Source organism: Bradysia coprophila, unplaced genomic scaffold (assembly GCF_014529535.1).
Source record: "Bradysia coprophila strain Holo2 unplaced genomic scaffold, BU_Bcop_v1 contig_297, whole genome shotgun sequence".
NCBI classification, from domain to species: Eukaryota; Metazoa; Arthropoda; class Insecta; order Diptera; family Sciaridae; genus Bradysia; species Bradysia coprophila.
In genome coordinates, this window is record NW_023503555.1 from 5,765,004 (window position 1) to 5,783,068 (window position 18,065).

The 18,065-nt window shown below is 36.7% G+C and overlaps 2 protein-coding genes across 3 annotated transcripts; both read right to left on the minus strand.

Annotated features, from left to right (window-relative positions):
• Nucleotides 1–201: 201 nt before the first annotated feature.
• On the minus strand, nt 202–2,084 carry LOC119078455 (polyhomeotic-like protein 2). 2 transcript variants are annotated; one of them, XM_037185987.1, is made up of 6 exons: nt 1,954–2,084; nt 1,782–1,868; nt 1,227–1,383; nt 956–1,065; nt 880–890; nt 202–831 (listed from the first exon to the last, which is right to left on the minus strand). In XM_037185987.1, exons 2-6 carry the CDS (start codon nt 1,866–1,868, stop codon nt 270–272), a joined length of 927 nt encoding a protein of 308 aa, XP_037041882.1. In that variant the 5' UTR covers nt 1,954–2,084; the 3' UTR covers nt 202–269. The 2 variants fall into 2 exon arrangements, with proteins under 2 accessions (XP_037041882.1, XP_037041881.1); XM_037185986.1 differs by having other exon boundaries at nt 202–890.
• Nucleotides 2,085–15,211: 13,127 nt separating this feature from the next.
• On the minus strand, nt 15,212–17,736 carry LOC119078456 (lysosomal acid phosphatase-like). The gene is made up of 5 exons (XM_037185988.1): nt 17,543–17,736; nt 16,416–16,511; nt 15,899–16,350; nt 15,591–15,840; nt 15,212–15,525 (listed from the first exon to the last, which is right to left on the minus strand). The coding sequence occupies exons 1-5, from the start codon at nt 17,678–17,680 to the stop codon at nt 15,307–15,309; spliced, it is 1,155 nt and encodes a 384-aa protein (XP_037041883.1). The 5' UTR covers nt 17,681–17,736; the 3' UTR covers nt 15,212–15,306.
• Between the last annotated feature and the right edge of the window lie 329 nt (nt 17,737–18,065).

The following is an 18,065-nucleotide window of genomic DNA, read 5'->3' on the forward strand; positions in this document are numbered from 1 at the left end:
AACGTTCACGACCATGCTCTACCGACTCCCCTCATGAATTGAATTTATTTTCCAAGTACTAAAAATTGATCTTTTCCGAGTGATGGTCTGGTCTAGTAGTGCTTCTGAATAATATCTTTCACATTTTCCGTGATAAATTACTACTGGACGAAGCAACGCAGCACTACTTGAACTGCGTCCGGCGAAGAGAAAAACTTTGGATTTTAAAAAATAATCAAAAGACTTTTATTGTAACAGAACGCGGGTCTACAGAGTTGATTCGGTCCGAACTACAAACGATTTTCTCGCTTCTTTTGCATCTTCAGTATATGTGCGTAAATTTTGAGTGATGGTCCGATTCTCAGTTTGAATCGCCCAACAACATCTTCGCGTTTCAGCTGGTAAAGATCCTGTCCGTCTATTTCTTCGTCTTCGAAGACATGAGCGTGACGCGGAAATATCTTCATAAAGTACTTGTACACCTGGTTCAAAGTCCATGCGGACGCGTCTGGAATGTCATTCGTATCGATAATATTTTCGTTGGCCGTTCTGGGAATGTTGTTGCGATCTGTATTAGCTGAATTGGGCTCATTTTGGATTGATACTGAACAATCCACTGACTTGGAGCGACGTCTTGGTAACGGTGGCACATCCGACTTGTTAAAACCCAAAAATTCATCGACTTCACTGGTTTCCAAGTCGACGGCTTCAGCAACGGTTGGCAGCGATTTACCGACCCGGCTCGGAACTGTTGTCGAATTTTTTGTTGGTGATGCTTTCTCTCTGTTCTGGCAAGAGACACAGCAAAAACGTTTTTCGTTATGGACTCGGATATCTCCCACCGAATTAAAGGGCTCGTAGCATATGGAGTGGTAGCATGTAAAGCATAGGTAACATTTCAGCTGCTTTGCCTGGAATACCAACAATATGTTTCACGTCAAAGGATGTGAATAAGATTTTATTGACTTGAGCTTACGCCATCCAAGAATCCCTTTCCACAGATGACGCACGATAGGCCACCGTTGCACTGGTCAGATTGGTTCTGCTTCATTTTACCAAGCTGTGGTGGTAGACAAGAACGGTGATCTGAAAAGCGAAAATGACCAAATCAGTGAGTGGCACTCAACAGCACAACTCTTTTGAATTCGATAGGCACAGCTACTGATTGCCTTCAGCTCGAAATAGCCGCTCGAGGAAGAAATTTTTGTTTCAGTGAAAACATTTGTCGATGACGGGTGCTAACTCACTTTTGTTTGAACCATTCCCAGTGCAATTTATGAGCGCATCAGCCCCGTCTTTCTCGTTACAGTCGATGTACGTTGGTTGGTCTAAACACTGCTTATGCAGTGAAAGTGCTCGCGCTCGTTTGGCACGATTGGGCACATCTAATGTCGTTGTGGTTCTCTGGAAAAACATAATTTTTGGTGAAAGCTGCGCATTCAAATACAGACGAAATGAAACCGTTCTTTGATCCTTCTCAAAATTCTAATGCAATAGTTAGATGTCATCCATAAATATGATGACATGCGTGTTATAAGGTGTACGAAAAGTTAGAACAAGGTGGTCTAAAAACATGCAAGAGAGGGCCGAATTTATGGACGACACCTTATTTACGTATCATGAACGATCACTTTGTTCGAACTACAACTCGCAAAAGTGCCTGAAATCAACAGTTGACAACTTTCCATTCAATGGGGCCAAATCATGAGAAAAATTCCAAAAATTTGACCCCAATGCATGAAAAGAAATGGAGTCGGCTGCAAACACTGCCCATAACCTAAAAAAATGAAAATATTTCGTACCTTTGAACGTACGCCGAACCGAAGTGCGGTTGGTAAGGTGGATTGGTTTGGTTCTTCCACAGCGATCGGAGTTAATGGTTTTCGCATCTGAAATCGATGAAAATTGAATTGAACGACAAAACGATTTAATTTATTTCTGAGCAGATTTCACGAGTTGAGATTTACTTTTTACCTTCAAATCTCTTGTTTGTCCCGTTAGATTGTCAAATTGAAAAGTGAGTAAGGCACACAAAACTATGAACTTCGCTAGAAAAAAATTTCTTTAATGGTGGTGGACAACGTGTGTTGAGGATAGTTGGCATCTTTACTTGACATCTCACCACATTTGGTTGCAAAAACAGCACAAATATTATAGATACAGCAAGGTGGCGCTGCACAGTCAAAGTGGCGCAATAATTTTGAATCTAGGTGAATTGTTGTAGTCACAAATGTTACCGACCAACGACAATAAAACAAGTGCCCATCTTTTGGAAGGGTCAGGTCCCTTGACTGACTGATTTTCTCAAATAGATCTTTGTAATTGTTTCAAAAATATCATTAAATGGTCAGGCTTTATCAATTGGACTGTTCCGTTATCTTATTCGAAACTAACTTTCACAAGAAAATTATATCAACTGAATAGATTGAATCGGAAATCTTAAATTTTCCAGTTCAAGTGAACTTTGGGTCGAACCTGAGATCTTAGTTCAGGTTCGGGTTCCGGTAAACCAAACTCAATTCATACGGAGAATTAGAATTACTCGTGTTATCAAGGAATTAACCATAATGAACATTTTGTGACAAACATTTTCGAGTGATATTTATCGATTGAACTTCTTACTTTGGCTGCACATAGCTACGTGAAGGAGACCTACTTATAATTAAAATATACCAATATACCAAAAGGAAAATTTTAATTAGGTCTCTTTCGTTTTGCTGTGTGCATGTGTAACGATATTGTTTCCGCAACGTGTTTCTGAAACCATTTTCTATGTGCAATTCGTACTACTATGTAAATTGACAGAATTCTTTTGTTCTAGTGTCAATTTTGACACTATACGTCGCCTATACGTCGCTCTCGAAATGGCCAGTTAGTGACGATATTTTCTTCCGCTACACGTCTCGTCGCACCCTTTGTTGCACATCGTCAATAGATTCAAAATGTAAGCCATCGACACACCAATATGCTATAGCTCAACAAACTATAGTTTTCTTCTCAGTTTCAACCAAAGAGTTATGTATATTACGTAGAGTTTAACCATAGCACTGCTACTAGCATGAACTTTGATTTGACAAGTGTCAAATTTGTAGGTTTTACCTCATACAACAAAACAAGTCATCTATCTGTTGAGCAGAAACGCAGTGCCTTCTGTGATTTCATCAGCCTCCGAATATTTTCTATGTTCATGCTAGAAGCAGTGCTGTGGTGTATCTCAATGGTTTCAGCGAAATTACAAGCGACGCCTCTCACTTATTTAAGTGCCTTACGTGCCTTATTATCATTTCTCGGCTCTGTTCCCGTACAAAACTATTTTTGGGTAAAGCCTTGAGCTCCATAAACTAGGATAGGTCACACGGAACACATCACGTTTTATGTTACGGAAGCGATGGTGTAAAAAAAATTGATTATCGTTATCATGTGTGGTGATTTTGTGAGGCATGTGATCCTGCCCAAGTTTACAACGTTGGAGAATATTAGCTCGAATAGCTTAAATTCGAATTTACACCAATAATAATAGTCGGAACGTTGCACCCCTAATTCAATGAGAAATAAAATCTAATTTCAAGTGAGAATTTGTTGGAATTAAAATGAAATTTAATTGAGTTTATTCTCTCAGCTTGCAAAGTCCATAAACAAAATGTATTTTACCGAAAATTTGGAATATTATTCGGTGTGTTATAGGTCGGTCATAGATGTTTGTTTTATTGCAACCGAGGACACAATTAGATGTGCATGTCGTGTGATGCCACAAACAACATGTTACAATAATTCTAACACACAATTATTATGGTTCATTCATACCACGTTTCCTCCGATATCCTGTTCACTAAAACTGGTGTGCATATTATATCATAGTGTACACATAAGGAACGTCTGCACTGTGCATTCGCTTCTAGGTTGGTATATTGTATGTGCTTATGGATGCCATTGTGTCATGCAGCGCGTTTATATTATAGATATATATTTCCTAGAGAATATCGGTTTGCTTCACCAATGACATCAAAGTGCGCCACATGCCACCAACAATATTTTATTAAAATGCAAATATTTTGACGCGTTTGGTGGCTTTGGCTTTCTTGTGTGTACAATATTGGAGCTGAAGAATATTGTATACGGCGATGTACATTCAGAAATTTGATTTTTCTTTTCTCCGCTTTTTTTTGTTGGCTAAATTGGTTGGGAATAAATTATAGTATCATTGAAATCGAGACACATACTTTTAATAGTTCCAATTCAGCCATTCAGAGACGGGAGACCTATCTTATCTATACATGCACATAGCATCAAGTAATCATCAATGAAATCATGCAAATGATCAATTTGCTTTTTTTTTGTAAATCTTTTGTATTCGGTATGATTGGTTTCGAGAGGCGAAAATTTGTTCTTGAAATGCTTTGGCAAATGGATTTTCATTTGGGTATAACAAGTCTCGATGAATATATATTTGAAATTTTCACACGATTCCATTAATTTTTTATATTGAAAGTCGGGAAAAAGTTTCACCTGTTCGCTTAATAAAAAAAGACGGATGCAAATCACTGCTAACCGTTGTCATTATCGCATGACCCGCACAAACAGGATGATGGAGCTGAATGCATGCGTTTTATACACCTTTCTGTTAAGTCACTTTCAACCCTTTACATTCTAATAATTAGTGCAAAAGGACGTGTCACACTAGCGAATTATAAGAAAAATGAAATTTCATTCATTTAGCTACAATTCAAATATAGTCACTTTCACATGTGTCGTCCCTCACTTCATTCGGGCTTCAACTTAGGAAATTGCCTAAAATCTACCGTCCACCACAGACACCTAAATAACTATAACTTCAGTTGTCCACATTTTGCTAAATAAAATCACATTTTGTCAGAACTTATTTATCTTTGACATGACTGTCTATATCGTGCAATAGTTATTTACGTATGTGTCTTGGACTTTTAGCCCGAACGAAATGAGTTTTACAAGCAAGAGTGTCTTAAATCGATCACCCAATACAGGTACGTATGTAATTTTTCATGCAAAGGGACGAAAATCAGAGAAAAATCCAAAATTGCTTATCGAATCGTTCTAAAATAAACCTATTCATTATCACTGCTCCTAGCATTAACATAGAACTGACAAGCGTCAACGAATCGTAAGACAATACATTCTTTAAAGCGACATTTCACTGTGAAGTCATGATTTCACATTTTTTACCAAATGAAGAGAATTGCAATCGACAATCATGTCTTGGCCAAAAATAAGTCACTAAGCCTTACGAAAGCTTACGAGGCTTTAGTGAGCTACCGCTTAAAATTGTTTGTGTCACATACTTTAACTCATGCAGCGACTATAAGAGTCATCTATATTTACAAATTAAACACAAAACCAACTGTGACTTCATCAGCCTTTTAGTATATTCTATTTTAATGCTACAAGCAGTGCTACTGCCACGAACATAGAAAATATTCGGAGGCTGATGAAATCACAGTAGGCACTGCGTTAATGTTATACAGATAGATGACTTGTTTTCGTTGTACGAGTTAAAACATACAATACAAACAATCCTAAGCGGTAGCTCGTATCACTAAAGCCTCCAAATTTGACACTTATCAATTAAGTGTTCATGCTAGTAGCAGTGCTGTGACAGAAGTCATAGTGTTAGTTGAAACCACGACAGAGTAAAGTTAACCAGGCAGGAGCGCTTGTTTATGTCAGTGTTCATTTGAGTTCATTTTCATCTCATGTATTAGGTCACTTATTTGACGTTTCGAAAATGAACCGCTCCTGCCTGGTTTATTTTACTCTGCCGTGGTTGAAACACACGGCACCATGCAATACGCGCATACGTGTTTCAAAATTTGACGGTTTTTTGAAGTCTCACATGCAAGTGTCAATGCTAGGAGCAGTGCTATGTAATTGTAAATTATTTTTGAGAATGGAAGAAAATAAAAGTGTAAGCGACAAGCCTCAATGCCAATAACTTCCCATAATTTCCCTGAAAACTCAGTGTGTACTTTATAGATTCGGTTTGATTTTTCGGGGTCGTGCTCACAGTAATTCTGAACGATGTCACAGATGCAACGCAAACACACAATTGTCACAAAAAACTTAAACTGTCCCCAATACGACTGAGCGACCTTGTCCACGGTGATACATAAAGAGAAATACTTTGAAATAAGTGAAACGATTCACAAAGTCATCCGATATAACCAATTTTAATCCTTTTCGGTGGAATTCATTCGGAATTGAAGCAGATAGAATTGACTTTTCAATTTACGATTACGCTAAAAGCTTTTGGTATTAGCAGGCGACTCCCGTTGCAGTCTTTTTCGTTTATTCATAAGCATCAGGTTGAAACATATCGACAATATACTTTGTTGGACTTTGAGTGGTTTGAATTAATTTGGTTTGGGAGGTGAAAAGCTGTTTTTTTTTCGATATTCTCATTGTAACCCGATTTGTTGCTTTTCTCAATATACTTGCACATTGTGTGTAAAGGAAGTTACTATACAGGTCAAAAACTCCAGGTAGTCATAAGACAGGGCTTATTTTCAAGAATTAAAATAGTTGAAAATTGATTTCGCTAAGAACTTTTACATTTTGAGATTTTCAAGGTATTACACATAATTGATGTGTCCCGTATTCCAAAGCTTGTATCAAATAACACCATTTTGATGCATAATAATGTTGCAATTGTTCGGCTGAAAATTCAATCTTCGGGCTTTCGTGTTATTCTCTAACTCGACTTTGGGTGATTTGACGGGAATGCTACCCGATAAATCGTAAATTTTCCTTGTACAGATTACTACACCAAAATACGTAAGAGTTCCATTAACAATTTACACCCTAGATCTAGATCAAGTTCTCACCGAAATCCGATACATTAAATAGATATTTAAACTGACACACTAAAAAATGCCAAAAATTTCGGGTTAACCCGAACCGGACCTGATCTATTTGAAAATTTCGGGTTCAGATCAGGTTCGGGTCAAACCCGAAATGGAAATTCGGGTTCGGGTCAAGTACGGGTTGAATAATTTCGGATTCGGGTCGGGTTCGGTTGGAACCCGAAATCGAAAATTTAGGTTCAGGTCAAGTTCGGGTTGAACCCGAAGTCTTAGTTCCGGTTCGGGTCAAGATCAGGTTCGGGTTCCGGTCTGACCGAACCCGACCCGTTTCGAGCCTTATTAACAAAAAAGTTTTTAGTTTTTTTCATAAAGCTGATTTTGTGTTCATAACATGTACAGCCCGATGGAGAAGGGTCATTTGCCAAATGAAGAAGGACATTTTGTTTACATCTTTGCTAAATATCCCGATTGTTTTATATGTAAATTTTTGCAATTTCGACTGAATAAAAAGATGGCGCGCTGCACGCATGTTGACGAAGGTTTCTGACTTTGCTTATTTTCTAAATTTTTCATGAAACTTTACTGAATTAAAAATTAATTATGCAAAATTTCCATGCATAATATAATGTAAAAATACTTCAAATTACGTTCGGCATCGAAATAAAATATAAAAATGTTTTGTTTGGAACTTAATTCCTTATGCTTCTAGAAAATGGTATTCTGTGATGACAGTATCTGGTATTAGAATGTTAGTCACAGTATGTAAAGGCGCCTAATATTAGTTGGTTGGAATTACCAGAAGTGCTCCTATAAATTCGAATTTGTCTTCGTCTTTTCAAAACCAAAATTTGTCTTTCCTTCCATTTCAGTCAAAAATTTAATTTACTTTTCAAATGTGCGATTAACCTATTTTTCTCTAAGGCTGTAAACTTTGGGGAGGTCACCCAGATACAGATACGCGTGTGACACACACAAAATTAACACATTTTCATTGAAGATGGATTCTCATATTTGATAATTTCATAGTATGTGAATTCTGTTTTTCATGCTTCATGAAAACTTACATGTGCACCTGTTTGGGACGGTTGATTTAAGCCACTTTCGCTTGTAAGCCTCACTTCGTTCGGCCTACAATCCGCGAAATTGCCTAAAATCAATCGTCCAAAACAGATACACAAATAACCATTGTGTGTTCCCTCGTATCTATTAAAGTGGCGGTCTGCGTAACCTCCCAGATTTTATCCACTCAAACGTGAATAAGAAAATTACGTTTTGTTGACGACTTGTCTGATAAAAATTTGACAGGGTTGAAAATAGAAATTTTCTTCCCCAAACTGTTACATTTTTAATTTTGAAAAATTGTGTAACGAGTTGATGTTTTTGCTTCTTGTAGAAAAACGGTTAATCACACCTTGTACATATGAAAGTAGTTATTTGTTTACTGAGCAAACAAAAAACGTTTGAGTTTTACACTAATCCAGGGACTATTTTTGGAAAAGTATTTTTCCAAATTTCTTCATATTTTCCCCAAAAAAAAAGTTGGGAAAATTAGTTAAAAAAATCGGAAAATTTGGTAAGACATGGGAAATTTCGAGAAAACGTTTTCCTAAAAAAAGTCACTGACCACCACTGTTTGAAGGTCATTTACATCACATACTATTAGTCCTACATAATATAACTAAACATTGTCAACAACAACCGAATAATTAACTCAATGTGAAAATGAGCTGAAAATTTACATTAATTATCCGATTAACACATCACAAATGTAAACATGTGTTAAATTCAATCATTTATCATCGCTTTATTTCACATTAAATTGATATCATTCCATAGAAGTCATCATGATTGAATGCATGACAACCGACAATATTATACCCAGGGAAAAAACACACACACAAACACACCGGAAAAATTCTATCAAAACCGATTAAACTTCCAGATACGAAAATCATTATACTGCCTAACTTGATGCAAACAAATAGCTTTCTAATTGCTATCCTAGCAGGAGGTAATTAGTCTTATCTGGAAGAGCTTTTCTTAATTGGGGAAAATTTCCTGTTGTAACAAGTCGTCTTAAAATGTATAATAAAAACAGTTACTTAATATTGGGAATATAAAAAAGAAACTTTGCCTCGTGATAATGCCATTAAAAATTTATTGTCTCTTAATAGTTGTTTGGAACAACTTGAAGGCAAAATAATTATATTAAAAGGGGGGAAGCGATATATACACACAGGATGTGGAAAAAGACGAATACATAAATAAGATGATGTAAATTGTGCATGAAAGATGTTCGATGCTCTTAATAAATGCATGAAGGACAGCAAAATATTCAAATTGATTTTCGATTAAATTTAACATCTGTATGTACACTGTGCAGGCTTACGCTCATGATGTGACAAAATTGAATATTTATTAGCATCCAGGCCTTGCATATTGTAGATGAGTTTTCCAATAAAGGCTCAACTATAGTGATCAAGAAAATATGATTTGTTTTGTTGGGTGCTACAACATGCAGGTTGTTTCTGTAGAGTTGATGCATGAGTTATGTGATTTTTTCCTATTTAATTTTATCCTTTTATTTTGTTCACATTTTCCAGGGCATTCTTTAGACGTACTTTGTTTAAGGAGCATTTTCATCAGGCTGGCAGCGCACCTACTACACCGTTTGGCTCTCCATTTACTCGACGGTTTGCTTAAACAATGAAAATTCCTCCTCTTTTCTATTGTTCAAACGAACTGTCATTAAAGCTAAACGGTAGTGTAAGTGTAATTTTTCAATCATTTTGCAGAGTGTCGATTTTACAGCCATTTTTCAAAAACTGTGTACTCGCCATTAAGAGAGTCGTTTCACTCACATCGTGTACGCAAGGCTATATACTTTAGGGATGTCACGCAGATGCAGATACGCGGGGATACGCGGGTTACACACCACGTTTCATACGAAAAATTCACCACGCCATACAAATTAAATTTTGGTGAATTTGTTTGTATGGAAAAGGTGTGTTCCCGCGTATCTAATAAAATGGCGATCTGCGTGACCTCCCCAAAGTAAACAGCCTTGCATATACGTACGGTTTGGAAGAAATTTAAAGAGAACGCTACTCTTTATGTGCTGAAATGCTTGTGGGACGGAATATAACAAACAAAGTCATGGCAGAGTAAAATAAACCAGGCAGGAGCGGTTCATTTCCGAAACGTCAAATAAGGGACACTGTATAAAAATGAACTCAAGTGAACATTGAAAAATTTTATTCGCAAAAAATATAGGGCTATTAGATTATTCAGGTCCCTAGTCAAATCAGCGCTCCTGCCTGTTTAACTTTACTCTGTCGTGACAAAGTCCTTCAAAAAGGTAAAACTTATCTTGACTCTTGAGTATAGTTTAGTTAAGTAGTTTATTAAAAAGATATCCACAACCTCAAGTGGAACGTTTCGCAGACGGGTGTTTCATCTGTTAATGATAGCGATGGCAAAACAAATCGATATGAATTCGTTTGTTCGGTAGAGTGATGGACTCACGCCCTATATGTCACGGGTTCGATTCCCTTGTCAGACATAGTTCATAGGGTTTTTCCTAATCGTAAATGATTAGTCTCTGCTGTTAGTTAACACTAGTCAGCTCTATCGAACGTAAAAGGCCTCTACGAAAAACACAAAAAATTGCTGAGCACAGTTCTTGTACGTTATAACGTACACCTATAAAAAAAATATTTGGGTATGGTAACTCTGCTGTTCATTTTACAACATAGCTGAACATTAGTTTTCAGCATATCTGTATATTGTACGTAATTGTTGAATGTTGAACGGAATGACAGTACTATGTACAGCTAAGATGTACTACTGCACTGTTAAGCTACCAAATGTACTTGTCGCGAATTTGTACAGCAGAGCAGTACATGATTTGTGACAGATCCAAAGTACTATTGAGATGTAAAATGTACAATATAGCTGAACGAATGACAGTTTGAATGTAAGTCGTGGTAGCTGAACGAATGACAGTTTGAATAATTCAAATTGAATGTAAGTCGTGGAAACTTCCATAATATCAAGACTAAAAACTGCATGAAATTTCAAGACAATTCTAGATTTATTCGTAATTCATAAATTCAGCGGTGAATAAATGAACTGGAATAATGAAAGATCATGATTTTTTTTAGTGTAATTGACGGTAAAAGCTGTCGTTGTAGATAGCAGGATGCCTAATTCACGCCGTAAGTGTGCCTAAAATTTGAATTTTAAGTGAACGATTCGATGAAAAAGTGAACCGAAAAATACATTTCAACGCTTCCTTGTATGAAAATGACGCTACGTTAGAAATTCCTCCGCACTTTTCATTTTGAATTTCGACCGCACTTACGGCGTCAATACTCGCATCTTTTATCCTTCCGGATATCAATTTAAAGCATTTCATATTCCTTATGCGATGGAATCTTTGATGAAATCACATCAAAAAAATTTAATACTAACTATTTTCAGGGTCGGTAAAATTTCTATTAAAGTACGCTAAATGTAGAAACCAGATTTTATGTAAATAAGACGGATTATGTGCAACTGAAGTTTTATTAACGCACCGAGTTATACATAAATAACTATTTTCGTAAACAAATTATAGATTTTTTTCCAAGCAACGGTTTCGCCGAACAAAATGATCCAAGCATGCACCGACTATTATTCAAACGTAACCTCACTTAAGTTTCGTTAAATGTTTCGTTCATTCATTCATGTGTATGAAATTTTTTTAACGTGGATGGCCAACGCACTGCTCATAGCATGAACACTACTTTGACAAATGTCCAATTTGGAGGCTTTTGTGATGAGAGCTACCGCTTAAGATTGATTGTATTGTGTGTTTTAACTCATACAACGAAAACAAGTCATCTATCTTTACGAAAGAAACGCAGTGCCTACTGGCTATGAAGATGATCTATATATAAACATAACCTAAGTATTTTTTTTTGTGTTACTAATGACATTTTCATTCTTAGTAATATTGGGGTTATAGTCTTATGGACGATAATAAATTATTTTAGTGGTACTTCTCGCTCAGTGATTTGTGTCCACCACTAAATACGTCGAAAATTAAGCCGGCGAAAGTCCTGTTTTCTTGTTGATCAATAAAATAATTGTAAATGACGATAAATTCTATTTTGGATATCAACAACTTAATACAATCCGTTTTATCAAGAGGTAAAAGGCTTTAAAAGTTGTTGTGAGTAATTCTTTTGAAAATCCACCTATCCAAATCGGACCCATTTCGTCTATGATTGATATATACATGGTTTTAAAGGTTGCCCTTAGATCAAAAAATGAAAAACTACTAATTGAAAAAACATATTTTTCGAAGAAAATCAAATTTTCTGGTATTTCTCAATTATTTTCGATATTTTGACATTACATTACAGCACAACAGTATAAGAATATGAGAACTTTTGAAGTTCAATTTCACAATACTGCTCAGCTGAACATTAATGTTCAGAAAAACAGTACTATGGAGACGTACGCTATTATAACATCTCTTTGACATAATGTTTGCCAAACACAAGTTCTGAGTTGGCGCATGAGTAAGGTGGTGGACTAGAGTGTCGGAGGTCATGAGTTCTAGCCGCAGTGGGCGCCATTTTTTTTTTTTTTTTTCAATTTCGTTTATTTAATTTAACGTACTGCTTAATATAACAATGAAAAATGGTGGATTTTGACTATATTTTCTGTACAATTTTTAATTTTGGATCAGACAATCAACGTTCGGTCAACTGTACATTTATACAGCTGTGCTGTAAATATTACTGCTACGTTAACATAATGTACTTGTCGCGAATTTGTACAGTACATTCGTACAAAGACTACAGCTGAGCTGGACAAGATTTTTTTAGGTGTAAGTCACAATCGTGATTCTAAAAATGGCAACTACTCGGTACACCTATGTCCTAGTAGATGAATCATACGATTTACAATTTACAAATAATAAATCTATCGAAAATATGGGTAATGCACAACAGGCCCATTGGCGGCTTAGGTACTTGGAAAGCATCTGCTTTCCTGCCCATCTTATCCTATGCCTATCATATACTATCGTATGTTCCCTTATATAGCAAAATGTATGTTAAAACTAATGAAATCATAACTCTTGCCTCCTAATGTCAGATAGTATTTCATGAATTTTGTTTTTGCCCAGTTCAAAAATGCCCGTTCTCATCATATTATGTCGACAGTGACCACGTCAGAGTAAACCATAGGAGCAGGAGCGGTTAGTTTTTAGACCCGTACGAAGTACTGGGGTCTTATAGGTTTACGCATACGTTTGTAACACGTCGAATTGGACTCCCTGAGTAAGGGGAAACCTATTGTGGTTGTCTAGAGATGCCAAATCCGCGAAAAAAAAATGTCCGTCTGTCCGTCTGTCTGTCTGCACGATAACTTGAGTAAAACGCATCCGATTTTGAAAATTCTTTTTTTTCCCGTTTGGTAATGTCAAAAGACAGGCTAAGTTCGAAGATGAGTGATTTTGGATCGACCCCTCCCGAGCTGTGGCCCAATAAGTGCTTTACGGGTTTTCAAAGATATCTCCGGACATTTAAACGTTAAACTTGTATGTGATACGTCAAATAAAAGGTATTTACAATACCGATCGACAAAAAAAAGTTTATGGAAATCGGATGACCGACTCGTGAGTTAGACCCCTTGGTGTGAAACAGGCACAGGGCGGCAAGCAGTTTTAGCTTGTAGGTCGGCCACATTTGAACATATGTCGTTTTAGCTTTATTAGATAGGTATTGACCGTACCAATCAGGGAAAAAAAAGTTTATGAAATTATGTTCTCCGGAGCGTGAGCTAGGTCTCTTGGAGTTAGCTCTTATCTGGCTACTCGGCCGTACAGTGAACGTGGAGTATTTTGTCAATATCTCGAGTAAATTTTGACCGAATTTCATGAATTTTTTTTTGTTTGAAAGGTATTAACGAATGTAAAGCGTCGGTACTATTTCCGGTCTCCTAACAAAATGGCTGCCGGCGGCCATATTGGATTTTATTAAAAGTGATATAAAGTGGGAAAAATGATGCTTAGAGAGTTTCTGTTAACATGGAAATAATGTGTTAAGTGTGAGGGGTTTCAGGGATTCCATATATGGACATCTATATATACCTATATACAGCTATATTGAGCTATATACAGGCATATAGAGCTATATAATAGCATATTCCTCTGTGAAATGTTTATTTATAGTGAAATATAGTTAAATATAGCGGTATATAGCTGTTTAAATAGGAATTTATGAAATTTGTCTTCGTACGGGGCTGTCTATATTGCCTCCGGCAATTTAGTTGTATATGATAACAAGGCAAAGAGTGGATAATGTAAGTGATTTTAAAGGGAGAATAGTTTTTCAGCAGAGAAGAAAATGAAGTAAGAGAAATGAAGAGTTTCACATTAAAGGCTTTTGATACGAATAGGTGTTTCGTACGGGTCGGCGTTAGCTATGTTTTAAACGTCAAATAAGGGACCTAATGCACTGTATGAAAATGAACTCAAATGGACACTGACATAAATTGAATAAGTTTATTCGCTAAAAAGTAGGCCACTCGATAATTTAGGTCCCTTGTCAAATCAAGCTCTACTGCCTTGTTTACTTTACTCTGCCGCGCAGTGACGCACTGACCAAAAATAGTTGAAACTCTTACCTGTAGCAGGTGACTTTGTCTCCATGTATTTTTTGTGTAGAACCCTGCGATAGATTACCTAAAGATAAACTTACCCCGCTACAGGTTACATGACTTTTTTTTTAAATTAAATTCGCCGGTAGATTTCCTACAAATTTGTAGCACAACTGGTCACTATACCATTTTACACGAGAACAACTCTAGCGAATCAAATTCAAAAATGAAATTTCAAGTCCTCACTAAACTTCCTAACTTGTGGCCTATGTGCAGTGAACATATGAAGTAGTCACACAATTTAAACAATAGCTGATGTTCAAACAACTTACAACGCAGTTTTATTCATTCGAATTCATTCATTTAAATCTACATATGATACCCCTCATGTAGAAAGGGAAAATCGGTACCAGTAGTGCTGATATAATGCAAAGTGTGCATTATATTCCACAACAACGTGTGAAATCGAATATTATACGTATTATACGATTTCGTGGACTATACGATTATGATAGTCCACGAAATCGAACCTATTCCGAGGTTGGACGGATGTGAAATGCATTCCATTCATATAGAAATGTGATGCCGGATTTTCAGGCATATGCAACAGCGACTTCAAGCAGTGAAGTTGATACGGATTGGGAATTTTGAGGGTAAAAATCGAAGCATTATTTAAATAGCTGTAGGGCTTGGAAAGTTGATTGGGAGTTAAACAGTATGTGATAAAATAGAAGTGAAACACGTTGTTTGGTTGGCCAAAAAAAGGGTTTTACTTGAGATACATCGATTACAAGATATCCTGCACGGACATAAGAATTATCACAACTTTCTGACAAACTGCTCACTCGTCGATCTGACATTCAACGTCGAATGGCTGTTTGGGTATGATGGTAGCATAGATTTCGTACATTTTCTCCAATGGACAGGCGTATCCACATCCAGGAATGTTGATCACATATGGAGTTTCGTTCAGATTTTTGTAAATTATTTGCACGTAGTTTTCGTCTTTGTACGACCTCAATTCCACGATAACCGTTGCCGTGTAGCCAGCGAATTTATTCTGCAACAAAATTGTTATAATTTTGGTTTTAGTCTCTGAATGATTCCGGTTCTTAAAGTCTTTACATCTGATACACCCAACGAGTTTAGAAAGCCGAAGACCTTAGAATCATGTGAACTGTAAATCCAGAATTTACGATCGGGGTCGAGAGTTTTTCCAACTTTGCTTGATAGCCGGTCTAAGATGTCCTTCAACAAGAATCCACCGAAATATTTGGCTAAATACGGTGTTTCGGTCGTTAGGTAGTAGTACTTTAATGCTGCCTTGTAGTATGCTTCGTTGTTTAGGAAAAGAGGTTTCGCCCAACTTGGAATACTGAATTCCAGAGAATATGATTTAGATCAACTATTGGACATCAATTCAATGAACTTACCGTAAATTATGGGCGGTATTACAAACCCAACCATCCCATAACAACAGCAAAGTCATGTAATTTTCAATAACGGTTGCATTCAAATGATAAGAAATATAATCGAAAAAAGGTTTTTTCTCTTGAAGTTCAGCGAGGTATTCGGGCGATTCCTGATGCGCTTCCAGTGCTTTCTGGTAAGACGTACACGTAAGCGGAACCTCTCCAGCAATCAAATAGTCAGTTTCCTGGGGCTGCGTGTGGACGGGAATTGGTTGCCATAGTAATAACGGATTCCAAATTTGTCTCCCTCTCGGTGCATAAAGTCCAGCCAAATTGGCCTGAGCGCTCATCAACGTACGGTCAACATCGGATGATTGAATATAGATTTCATCGAATTTATAGGACGGCGATAGGAAACCATTGTATCTGGATCGAAGCCATTTACCTAAGTTGAACTGCTGCTGTTTTCCCAACTAGTAAATAAAACAGAATCAAAGTAAGTGCAGCTTTGATATGTAGCAGGTTCAATAGTGTTTACGTTCGTCAATTGGCCCAATCCGTCCGGCCATTTTGACTGATCATATAGGTCTCCTGGAGCTTGTATGATGGGACTTCTATCGCCATGCCGGAAAAGCTGATTAGGTGAAAAGTACAACCAGAGTAAAATTGTTATTTGTTGACAGAGTGAATAAAATAGGAAATTTTAATATAAATATTCCAACAAGAGCGAGTCGTCACACAACTTTTTAAAACAAAAACCAAGGTGACACTTTGGGGAGAAAAATTTCTATTTCCCTCCTTGTCAAAACAGGAGGGGAGAAAAGAGACATTTTATCCCTCGAACTGCCATCAGACAAAGTGTCACTGAAATAGTATACTAGGGATAAAAAGATGAAAAGTAGAGTCAATAAACACACGAAAACGAGACTTTTCACTTTTATTCCGAGTTATGTAATGGACTTTACATGCTGATGGCGTTTAAAGACGTGCTTCAAACATGAAAAGTACTGTTTTCGACGCATGTAGCATGTAGTTATTTTCTCATGGCTTTTTGAGTGGAGAAAATAAGGTTAATCATGAAAAAAATTTCCATAAATTTCAACAGTTCCCGTATATGCTCCACAGAATTTAAATTTTGCGTGAATCAGTGGATGAACAACTAAATTGAAAAATATATCTCAACCCTTCCTTTAATTAAAAATCAACACTTTCGGTACACAGAAATGATAAGTTGGTACACCTGTCGCGAGATAGAAGAAACTTCACCTCAGGCGTGTACCAACTGACCTTTTCACTGCTTTGATATCGGGGAAATATTGCGTGAATGGGAGTGAGTCATCGACTTTAGTGGACTTACGGCGTCAATAAAGTGAGGTCAATGGAAAGGTTATGGGTGACTCATGTTCATGTCAATGGTTGACTTATAAAGTATAGAAAACGAAACGTTCGACACGACTATACATACACCGATAGCAGTCAGTCGGCCACGTCATTTAATATCGGAATGGAATGACGTCAAAAATGAGATAGGTTCATAAAAAATCCTTGCTGTAAGTGTAACCGTTTAAGACGACGAAAGTGAAACTCAACTCCATCACACGTGATTGGAATCTCTCCCGATCGCACCACAACTTAGAACATTTAAAAATTTTCAATTATACAAACCACATGCACAAACTTCAATTCTGAGTTTCTATCAAAATCTTTCTTGTCGAAGACATTGCAAGATGAAGAGTCGATTTCCAGAAAAATGCCCGAATTCAATAGAAGAAAAAGTAGCCGAAAAACGTTCGTTACAAACATCTTTCGATATCAGTACACACCTCACAACACTAAATTCAAAACTGATAAATATTGATGAATCCGCAATTTTATCCAAATTTTCTTATCAATCGAATAGTATAAGCGACATGTCAGCCATATGTGCAAAACATACACGAAATTTGGTTTCATTAAATAAATTTAAGATTCGTTCATTCAAGTTTCGAGGTTATCATTATGTATCACGAAGTACAAAAAGCGGTACCGAAGTTTGCATATACTAGTCGAAAAAAAATAGCTCAACCGCAGCGTGGTTGTATAATCCCATTCCCTCGCGTTGTTAGTTTCACTCACGATATTTATTTAGAGTGGGCGTACTCCGTACATGTACCAGCAGTCGGACACCTACTGATAAAAAGCTTTTTTT